This window comes from Morone saxatilis, unplaced genomic scaffold, assembly GCF_004916995.1.
Source record: "Morone saxatilis isolate NCDOM2014 unplaced genomic scaffold, NCSU_SB_2.0 Contig20, whole genome shotgun sequence".
NCBI classification, from domain to species: Eukaryota; Metazoa; Chordata; class Actinopteri; family Moronidae; genus Morone; species Morone saxatilis.
The window spans coordinates 14,753,831-14,765,414 of record NW_023339763.1 but is presented as its reverse complement, the minus strand read 5'-3'; the positions used below and the strand labels follow the sequence as shown (position 1 = coordinate 14,765,414).

The 11,584-nt window shown below is 39.6% G+C and overlaps 1 protein-coding gene across 1 annotated transcript; it reads left to right on the top strand.

Annotated features, from left to right (window-relative positions):
- Nucleotides 1-191: 191 nt before the first annotated feature.
- On the top strand, nucleotides 192-6,081 carry LOC118331187 (palmitoyltransferase ZDHHC23-like). The gene is made up of 5 exons (XM_035665977.1): nucleotides 192-796; nucleotides 2,339-2,492; nucleotides 3,010-3,645; nucleotides 4,489-4,656; nucleotides 5,449-6,081. The coding sequence occupies exons 2-5, from the start codon at nucleotides 2,374-2,376 to the stop codon at nucleotides 5,720-5,722; spliced, it is 1,197 nt and encodes a 398-aa protein (XP_035521870.1). The 5' UTR covers nucleotides 192-796; nucleotides 2,339-2,373; the 3' UTR covers nucleotides 5,723-6,081.
- The last annotated feature ends 5,503 nt before the right edge of the window (nucleotides 6,082-11,584 follow it).

Genomic DNA, 11,584 nt, shown 5'->3' with positions numbered 1-11,584 from the left:
ATTAACAGCAACACACACACATACAGCCTTCCAGAGTGTTCTGTGTGTGTGTGTGTGAGCAGCGAGGCCAGGTTGCTTGTGGGAAGAAATATGATCCCAGAGGGTGGGGCTGCCCCATGGATCATCGCTCACTCTCTCATCTATGAGTGCCTGTCATGCTTCTCATAGACTCTGGTCCAGCTCAGTGTGTGGATTGTCAGGGCTGCTTTTGAACACCTCCACATGGCCTTGTCAGCTGTGGATAGAGGTATGAAAGACTCTCTGGCTCCCTCAGCCATTTGAGGTAGCACCTATATTTACCAAGCATGCCAGTATTAAAACTTCAAATGGTAACTAATAGAATCTGTGAGGCAGGAGTGGGCTACGCGATAGGACGACTTGTGAACTATTTAATGACGTGAGGAGGATAGTCTCGGAGAAAAGTGAGCTGGCAGATGCAACACAATATCAAACCACTTGTCAGGAGGGATCCCAGTTGCCTTCTGTTGGGACACTTCCACCGAGGGAATCCAAGAAATGAAAACCATCTCACTGCACTGATACGGTGTCGGCGCAGCCCCACCAGAGCAGAAACATGCCAATTTCCTTTTTCAACACAAATGACTGATGAGAAAGTAGGCTGCTGTTTTCTTTTTTCCCCCCCTCCCTTCAGTCATACACAGAAGGAGCCTGGTGACAAGGGGTCATCTTCTTCATCATTTGCCAAAGATCGCAGAACTTTTACCTGGAAAGAGTCAATCTGACATTTCAGACCACATGTGTTGACGGTTTTGTATTTTTGTTGTGGAGACTAAAGGTAAGTTAAAAGAGAAAAGGTTTATCTTTATTTGTGGAGTTGTGGATTTTTCTTTTTACACGACTAGAACATTTGGATAACGAGTGAAATACTGTTGGTGAATAATTGTGATCATTATTAGATAATGCAGTGTGATACAAAAACTTATAAATAAGGAAACTGTGATAAGGCAAACAGACTGAAAGCTGACTGATATGTACATTTTATCTTATTTTTAATATTGTTCTGTTTATTCTGTGTTATAGGCTGTAACCCGAGCTATAAACCAGACTAAATTAATAACTCGCACTGACAATAACTCAAGCACATCTTTGAGTGTTGAGGACCTGGGTTTAATGGCCCAGATAGTTTCTCCCTGTGGACACAGTGGCCTTGTTTCAACAAATTACACGATAAGCTCTCGGGGGCTGAGAATCCTCTGAGTTTGGAAATGATTATTTTTTATAACTAACAGGTTGAGTCCAGTATAACTTGCTGTAACCTGTATATGACTGTATTGTTATTCTGTGTCTTTATACATTTCATGTCTTGTTTTAGAGGACTAGAGGTTTAATATCATCATAAGTAGTAAAAGTAATAAATTGCTGTCTCTTGTTTTCCTTCACTCACTATTGCAATCGTACGTGTGTGTTTTTGCCATGTGCATCATGTTAAGTCTCCTGTAATCATGATCATTGTTCCTTTGTGCTCTTTTACAAACTCAGACCTGGAGTTAGATTCACACCAGGTTCTGGATTTAATTTTTTGTCATCATTATCATTGATTCTCAGATATGGAGAAACAGTTGAGGGGGAAGCAGTGGAAGTATTCAGATCCTTTACTTGAGTAAAAATAATAATACTTTATTACAAGTAAAATACAAGTAAAAGTATAATCAGCAAAATATACTTAAAGTAGTCAATGCAGAAATATGTACCCTGTGACACCTTCACACTCCAACCAATAGTCCAAACCTCATTATTAAAAATTAATTAAAATGATACTTTTTTATGCACACAAAATGACTTAAATGATTATCAAAACAGTTAATTTTGTGTCAGTCAGCTGTACTTGTATACTGTTGGACAGTTTAATTTATAACAAAACATCATATTTTATAAGCTCTTCATCTGTTTTGTGTGAAAAAGTCTTAAGTAAACTGTCAGACAAATGCAGTGCTGTAAAAGGTATTTCCTTCTGAGATGTAGTGAAGTAGAAGTATGTTAGACTTGAGTATAGAATCTCAAATTTGTACTTTATTCCAGTATTTGAGTAAATGGACTTCAGTCAGAAGTCAGTCAGTTAGTTTCAGATCTTTATATATATGTGTGTGTGTGTGTTTGTGTATATGTGTGCGTGTGCTTGCTGTTTAGATACTAATTGCAGATTATTGCTCGCCCATGCAAAAAAATGTAAAAACCTCTACCTCTTTGTTTTGAGGATTGTTATTGTTTGTGTAAGTCACATATTTTAACATAGACACCAATGTGCTGTAACTGTTCATGGTTCATTGCTCAACAGTACAGAGTTTTTAAATAACGGCCTTTTGTTCTGAAATGACAGCTTGTAAACTTCAAAGTCATCTTTAGCAAGCCATTATGAAATGGGAGAAGTTAAAGCCTCCAGAGCCAGATGATCCTATGTGTTGCTGTGAGTGTGATATCTACCAGTACGGATGTTGCTGTGACTGTGAAGATCTGGATGAAGCCTTTAACAGGTATGAAGGGCTTGAGGAAAAGGGTCAGTACTGAGAACCGCTACAATATACTGAACAACAAAAAAAATAAAAGAAGCCTAGAGTTGCTTGATTTTTATTCACATAGAAGTAGCACTTTTGTTCTGTATCTCATTGCTCTAATTAACAGTATTTTTTGTTATGTATGGTAACCAAGAGTGAGCCAGTGTGGTTAAAGTCAAACTGTTCCAGGGCCCGGTTCATTATTTTCTCCCTAAAGAGTTAGTCTGGCCCTTATTATAGAAAAACTTCCTCACAAAGTAAAAACAGATAAACCTCATATCTTTCTTAATATGCCATTACAGCATAAACTGTAACAGTACAGTACTAAAAATAAAATCTACTTAGCATCACTGATTTTAGATTGTACTGAAAAATATATGCAGCACAAACACACGAAAAACTAACTCTTTCCCACCAATGAACAAGCAACTGCATTAGCCACAATCATAATTACAAAGCTCTGTAATTATGACTTGATGACCACTGTTCTCTGTAGGTGGCTGAGAGACAAACCACCTAAAAGTGGATGTCAGTCCGCTGTACTTGGGGCCATGATTGACAACCTGGAGATCTCCATGATCCCGGCCCTGGTGCTGCTGCCTCTGCTGCTGCGTGTTGCAGCTCTGCACTACCTGCTGGGTATCATCATCCTGACGGCTCTGCCCGGCCTGGTGCTGTGGTACTACTACGCCACGCACCGAAAGAGGAGACGCACCCTCTTCTTCCTCACTCTTTCACTTTACTCCCTGTTCTACATGTATTACCTCTTCATCACAGAGATTTTACCACGTGGGAACGTCAGCCAGCTGCAGTTGTGTACTGTGACCACTGGCATGATTCTCACTGTCGTCTTTCTTATTCTCACCAAGAGAGGCCCAGGATTTGTAACTACTTCCCCACAAGAAGCACACAGTCCCAGTCAGGAGGCTAACAAGGACACCAGACACCTTAATGGATCTACCCAATCAGCAGCGTCCTCCTCGGGGACTCTAGAAGGGTTGCAGACAACAAAAGAGGCCCTGACAGCAAAATGGAGCAGGTGTCCTATGTGCGAAATAATGCGACCCCCGCGGGCTGGACACTGTCGAACCTGTGGATCCTGTGTGCAACGTCTGGACCACCACTGCATCTGGTGGGTTGGATTTAACATGCAAGTTTAAATATTTCTTGTCTGGCCTGTGAATCACTTCTAAGTCAGTTGTGTTTTTCTGTATTGTGCATTCACAACAGATCATGAAATATAGAGTTATGATGGATTTGGTAACTGCTGTACAGTCATATCTTCACATCTACTTCCTGTTTTCTTCCACAGTAGAGAAAGGTTTAAATGAACCATTAATCACTGTCTAATACCAGGCCTAAACCTTTCGATGGTCCTTAATAACCTGAATTTGTCTGTGTGTCTGAATATTTTATCCATTGACACATTTTTCAATTAAATAGATATGAGTCAGCCATTAAATTGTAATTCATTGATAAAAACATATTATTCCCACTTACCCATATAGTTGTATCTGTTGTATGTTTGGGTTTATTTTTTGAGAAGTGAAGTGTCTGACATTTCTGCTGCCACCTTGAAATAGTGGAGGTGAATGGAAATTAGTAAATTGTGCCTGAAGCACAGAAAACTGACATTTCGAAAACTCCAAGGCATCAATGTTTTTTCATAATCGACAGGTCTTACTGTGAACAGTTTTGACATTTTAGGAACTATTTTCCTCCGAAGGTGAAGAAAAATGTTGCCTTGTCTCCTAGATTAGCTAATGCTCTCTGCAATACACTTATAACCTAAAGACAAAATTGATTTATTATTCACTGTAGACAGAAACCTCTGATATAACCATGGCATGATGCAATTTTAAACTCTATGGAGCCACACCCTGCAGGCAGGAGGTGCGCTGCTGCTTCAATCTGGTCTGACTGGTACATTGTGTTGTGTGTCTGTGTTATGCGTGTATGTGTTGAGACGTTGTAGGATAAATAGCTGTGTTGGACAAGCAAATCATCGCTGTTTCCTGCTCACCCTCTCTGTGTTCGTGTTGACCTCTCTGTATGGGATCAGTTTGGTGCTTCACAGCCTCTGTCCTCGGCAGTATCTGATGACGGCTCTCCTTTATTGCCCCGCCGTCTACAGTCAGTCTAGGTATACAACTCTTTTGTATTCTGTCTCCACCACAGGATGCAGGTGACTATAAAACTAGATGTAAGAGTAGATGAGAAGTCAACATTGTAAATGTTCTTGAAAGTAATATTAAAATAGGAATTATGAACTGAACTTTCCTGGCCGAGATTAGATATGTATATATGATGAATATCAGTGAAAAGGGTTATTAGTAAGGACATAAAAGTACAGAAAAGTTTCTTTTTTTATGAGTCATGTATTTTCAGTGCTTTAAAGATTAGTTTATTTGGAAATGATAGAATGACAACTATTAATAGAAATTGTTTGCAAAAGAAATAAAAACTCAAAACCCACCTTTTCAGCTTGTGTCATAGTTAAATTGCTATAATAACTTTATTTATGTATCCATTATTGTCTGTTGTTTATTTTAAGAAAGCATTAACAGCAGATACATTTTTGGTAAAGAGGGAAAAAGCATTGTAATTTACCCTCTTTTTTGCCTTGGACTGTGTCTATTTACTATAAATAGAGTGCTTAATACTGATTGTCAGATCAGCTTATACCGTGGTTAAAGTTAAACAATAGTTATGTGGCATTACAAACAAAGATGATGTGATAAAGTAATTTTTCTAGACACAAGAGGGCAGAAGTACCAGTTACGTCTTTTTGTCCATCATCTAGTCAAATTTTAAGATGGAATAGCCTAGTATCGTTAAAAAAACATTTATAGAGGGTTTTAAAAGGTTGTGCTAAATGCATTTCAAACATATATATTGCTTTAATGTGATTTTCCCTCTTTCTTTATGTTTACAGCACGGCACTTTGCTTCACCTGTGCTTGGTACAGCAGCATCATCACAGGTGGACTGCTTTACCTGTTGGTGGCACAGGTTCTGAATATCAGCTTCAATGTGACGGAGCGGGAGTCTCAGCTGGCTGTCAGGAACAAAACAGGCCAGAGCCGCCTGTGGGGACTCGTCATCGACACAGGAGAGTATTCACGTGGCTTCTGTCAGAACTGGGTTGAGTTCCTCACCATGGCAGATGCCTCGGTTTCTCCTCGCTCCAGCCTCACTGACTTGGTCTAGTTTCACTTCAGACTCTCCAGTAACATCAAGATAACAGACTGATAATACAGCATGTCTTTCTTAGGATATATCAGCTGATGACTTACAATGCTTAGTGCATTACAGCCACTCAATATAATGTATATTTAAAACTCTAAAATAAGTTGCAGGGGTAATACCACGGTGCTAATGACTGCTTAATAGACTGCACATCAATAACTGTTTTACTGTTGCACAGTTCTCTATCAAAGGAAATAATCTACAGGCATAAGGCTGCAGGCACTGCCATGTTACTGTATATATTTTCTCTACCTGCAGAAAGTCATGTATGCTGTCTCACGGAATTCATAATATTTTTGACTGCATGTCAATAAAAGAATTGAATAACAATCTTAACCTTGTAGTAAATGAGTGGTGGGGTTCATGTAAAAGAAGAACAACAGCCACACTTTCAGCTCTGTGCGCTCTGCTGATGGTCAACAACTAGAAAACATAAAAAATGTAGCTTGGCCTTAGGGTGGGGCCATATTATATCCCACATTGTGACAGCAATTTAAGGTGTTTATCCTATGTGCAGTGGCCACAGGATATACCAGACCTTGCTACTGTTGCTAGCTCCCTGTCATTCAGACTCTGATTGGAATATTGTGTCTGATGAATGTAACGAAACGAAAGGATGGAGCCAGCTGAGGTCATCAAACTGTGAGAAATCAGAGGGACATGCTGGGGAGATTATATATCCCATCCCAGCACTTCTATAAAACCTAATTTTAGACTGTTAAGTCAGCATTAGATATAACAAAACAGGAATGAAAACCTGGCACAGACAAATAGAGCTCTGCATGTGACCCCTGTGAGTCAGTGGTCAGCGTACAGCCATAACTTCCTGCAGCAGCTTGCAGTCATCTTTACTATTATGACTGATACAATCAGGCTTTTCCTGTATTTATTTAATATTCTCCTCTGCAGTGTGCTGTGTTATTGATTTTTTTAATCTAATGGTTTTGTCCATTGCTGTCTCATAGTGCCTGTGGTGCTCCTTTTACACTGTCCAGACGCAGACATTTTACGACATGCAGCGATTGTTTCTGGAAAGAGTCGATTACTGATATTATTTATTTATAATAAGCTGAAGTCCACAATCCTGTCCACCATCATAATGTATAACATTTAATGTGTTTAAGTACATCTATTCACTCATACGTAGCATAATAAACATAGAAAAACAACAGTGTATGTACCCTCCAGTAATGTCTAGACTCCAGTGTTTCTGTCCATACACTTCCCATTATTTCCCATTATCAGTTCTTATAATGCACATCTTGAATGGAGCAATCGATCAAGCTGTTTAAATCAATACACTTCCTCCATTTAAATCACTCAGTCTATTAACTGATTTTATTCTGGTTTATTCTCTCCATGCCCCCCGTACCTCCATGTCAGTAGCTCTGGAGTCAGTTTGTATGAATGGCCTTTCCTCGTTCGCCACCCTTCAGACCAGTCAGTGTATTACAGCCTTGTGGCCAATAGACCTCCACTGACTGACTCAAGCAGGCTTTAATACTCAGTAATCAGATCTATATTTTTCATATGAACATTTCTAACTGAGTGTTATTTTGAGCTGTTTAGCTACTGAGTTGTAATATCGTACTGCCCTAAGGCCTGCTCATACACAGTCCACAAAGATACAGTCCACCCTGACTGCCAGGTCAATAGGTATTCTGTGTATTTATATAATTATATTACTGTTTTTAGTGCAAGTGTTCACAAGTTGAAGAATGGGCGTTATGCTGGAGTTCATTCAGTTTTGCAGGTGTTTAATATTTGATATTTGCATCTACTTTGTATGTGTGTGTTGTATTCAGCTCCCCACAGAGTTTGGTTCTCTCAGTGGTATACATACATCTGTCGGAGCAGAGCATTCTCTATAAAGAGATTTTTCTTTACAATTCCCTGAGTGTGGCATAATCGCCCCTGCGTTAAAATATATTCATTTCTCATTATACTTTGCCATGTGAATGGCCTACAGCCAATTGTCATCACAATGTTTTGTTTGATCAACTTTGTGTCGTGGCACTGTCTAAAGATGACTATTGCTGTGCAATGCTCTGGTTCAATACATTGAAACAATTACTGATCAGATGGATGTCAGAGCTTTTTAGGTATACAGGTAGGTGTCAGTCCCCAGAGGATGAGTCCTAATGGACCTCTGATGGTCCTTTCAGCCTCAAGGGCAAACTCTTTTCATGGCCACTTGGTCACTCCATAAGCTTTACTCTAGCGCCATCCTCAGGCCAATATTTAAACTTTATCCGCAAGAACTCTCATGATCAAAAACGTAGATTCAGCACATTTAACTGTGACCTCTCTTGACTTTAATGAACCCTTCCTCTAGTGCCACCCCGAGGCCAAACTGCTTTTGTAGCTTGAAATATGAATGTAATATTGTTCATTCTATCTACCACTTAGTGTTGTGATGATACCTCCCAGCTTTACAAATACTTGGGTTGGCTGGTAGGTGGAGCTGGCAGGGTCACCTGTCTTACCTGCTAATGTGGGTGTGGCTCTCAGAAAGTTATAGAAGACTGCCCCTCTGGGAGTCTCACTCTCTCTCTCAGCTTGGCATACAGCACATTACACCACATTTCACTCAAACACACACCTTTAACATTACTGATATGACTGATATCTTTACACATCTCACCATTTAGTTGACATGTTTGGATTTTGAGTTAAACAAATTACCTTTTAGACTGGTATATCTGTGTGGGGACCAAACTTGAGACAGTTGGTAACAGGGTGTAATGAACAAATTGTATATTATTATTAACATTTTGTTCCTGATTCATTGAAATGAAAAAATATATAATTTATTCTTATGCTCTGATTCCAGTCTTCTTCAGTGCTATCATTTTGTGTGTGTGTATGTATGCGTGTGTTTATGTACGTGTGTGTGTGTGTATGCGTGTATGCGTGCCTGCCTTGAAGCTTCTTGGCACACAGGACAGATGTTTCAGCAGAGAACTGCTTTGGGCAATGAGCTGTTAACAAAATATTCAGTCATATTTTTTCCGTGGTGAGTTACCTTCTGTATATTATATTATTATCATTAAGAAGAAGAAGAAGAAGAAGAAGAAGAAGAAGAAGAAGAAGAAGAAGAAGATATACTTCATTGATCCCTTAGGACTCTTTCTTTTCATATACACACAACCAAGCAGCTGAAATGCACATGTGGACATGCAAAGGGGGAGAGATGGTGGCGTACCAGCACCCCCCATGAGAGGGTTCGGGATTAGGTTGCCTTGCACCTCGGGCATTGCTGCACAGGAGGTGAAAACTGGCCACCTCTTCCAGGTCCACCAGTCCAGCCAACAGTCCCTACACACTGAGCTACGCCGCCCCACATTAATCAGTCCAAGGCAAGCTAAATGGGAATTTATCAGTTCTTCAAACATTTTTAAAAGTGCAGCACATTTTAAGATTAATGCTTAATGCATTCAAATATATCATTCTGGCATCTGTTATCACCTAAGGTTAGGAGCTGGGCACCCCTGCATGAACAAAGTCTGAGTCCTTGCAGCAGTCGTGCATGGGTTCAAGGTCCGGCCTGTGGCCCTTTGGCTTCGTTACCCCCTCTTATCCTCCCCCTCCTGTAACTTGCGATTTTTTTTTTTTTTTTTTTTTTTTTTCTTTTTCCATGTATGTATCCATCTTAGACTTGTAATTACGAACCACAAGCAGGGATGGACGAAAACTGTTTAATGGCAGCTTCAGTGAAACGGACCACTTATGGTGTCTGACAGAAATTGGTGCGGAAAATTCAAGCGACCCATCGATTCATTAATACGTTGATAAACGTTAGCCAGCCAGATGCAACCCAAGCAGAGTAATTATTCAGTAAATGGTGCACTATGCAGCTTAAGGCTTTTTTAAAGGTGGTGCAGAATATAAAAACACTTTTCTGGCACCACTACCTTTAAATATTTGTTTTTTCTCATGGCAAAAGGCATGCCTGTTTAAACCTGGCAAGGTTATTGCAGGTTGGGAGGAATCCTTTGAACTGTAGCATGTATCTGCCTTTTTGTCGAGAGCTTCAACTTTGTGATCCAACTTATTTAGAAGGTGTCCAATAAAATCAGATTAACAGACACAAACTAATTGGTAATGGAAATGTTTTCAACTGTACTTTCTACAGGAAGAAGTACTCTGCATCGTATTTAGCTAAACTTTCAGTGTGGGAAATTCAAAACTATTATGAAAGCGATTAAGGCTCGTCTTACCCCAAGTGGGCAATAAAACATACTGATGTCACTTGATTCTAGCAGTCTTACCCCAAAGCAACTATTCACAGACCGGTGATTTGTATGATGTCACTACCACTCCTCTCTAGGGGGTGGAGAAAGCATCGGCTATTTAGCATGAGTCAACACACAGAGTTATATAGATAACAAATGCCACGTATCTATCTAACAGAATCTTGGGAGAAAATCAGACAACTGGGTTAAATAATCAACCCTTAACAAGCAAAACTGTAAAACAGCTATTGGGACATCAGGTGAAGCTAAGAACAAGCCTCTATAAGTACAACCAGGAATCGGTAAGTACCTATCAGCACACGCAAGTTGTTCATGCACAAGTAGGCAGAACAAAGAAGAAATATCGTTATGGTATATGTAATACACATGGGTCATCATAAACAATGATAAATCATAAATACCATAGACTTGTACAGAACTATCCAAATTAGATAAGGATGGGTATATCTCTATTCATGTGGCAGGATTCGTCCAGATTGATGCGGACAAAGCAGGTGAAGGGGTGTCCAAACTGTTCAGCAAAGCAAGCATGAGATACAGAGATAAGGCACTCACTGTCACCAATCTACTATGGTCACTCACATATAGGTATCAGGATTATGCTTCTTTCGATCTCTCTGCAAAGAGACCAACCAGCAATAAGGAAGCATTAACATATGTATTGTCTTGTGCATGACACATACAATTAAGACCACTTGTGGCTCTTGATGTCTCACACAGGAGGGGAAGGCTGGTGAAGCCTGATTGATATCCGTGTCTATGTGATGAATGGTTTGCGACAAGATCCGCCATAAATAAACCATACCAGTCTGCAAAAGGTCTAATGCGAAATACAAGATCTTAGTTTCCAAATACAAATGAACTTATTCTATACAAAAACAATACTGATTGACTGTAAACCGCAGGCAAAATGATTATAAACACAAGCATAGTTTAATCATAATTTAGGGCAAAAGTAAGCATCAAATTATGAAAGTTAAAGGAGTCTGACCAAAGAGTGGAACGCCCATTCAGATAAAAGATCCTGAAAACGTCACACTGTCACAATAATCTGCCAGCAAAAACTGTGTTTATAGTATTATAATGATATATAACACAACAAAAGCCCAGTTAGTTAATCTGGATTACAGTATCTTAGATCGCGAGCTGATGAAAACAATATTCTCATATGACATTTCACCTGCCTGATTGATCATCATGCAATGTCTTTCACGATGTTTCAGACTCACCAGGACCGGAGACTAATGTAGTAAAGCAGGAATGATATCAATTCTCACAAAATTTGGACCAGCCCCAGAAAGGCACATACATGATGGAAACACACACAGATGAAATGTCAGCAAAGCTACGTGGAGCCGTTCATTTTTACAGGACACTTTCCGTGTGTTCACAGGGAAGGCAGGGTCATACAGGAAATGACATGTTGATAAAGAAAGGGAAAGGTCAGACCTAGCCCAGATTGTTTTCACTGCCTTAATACTGAGTTAACTAAACATCCGACCAACTAAAGGTAGGTCACGCATTGAGAAAGCCAAGCAGCATTTAAATCCATCCACATTACTGTATA

Coding starts and splice junctions, on each gene's coding strand:
- LOC118331187 (XM_035665977.1), top strand. CDS start 2,374: ATGAAATGGGAGAAGTTAAAGCCTCCAGAGCCAGATGATCCTATGTGT. Junction 2,493..3,009: donor CTGGATGAAGCCTTTAACAG/GTATGAAGGGCT, acceptor TGTTCTCTGTAG/GTGGCTGAGAGACAAACCAC. Junction 3,646..4,488: donor CTGGACCACCACTGCATCTG/GTGGGTTGGATT, acceptor GAGACGTTGTAG/GATAAATAGCTGTGTTGGAC.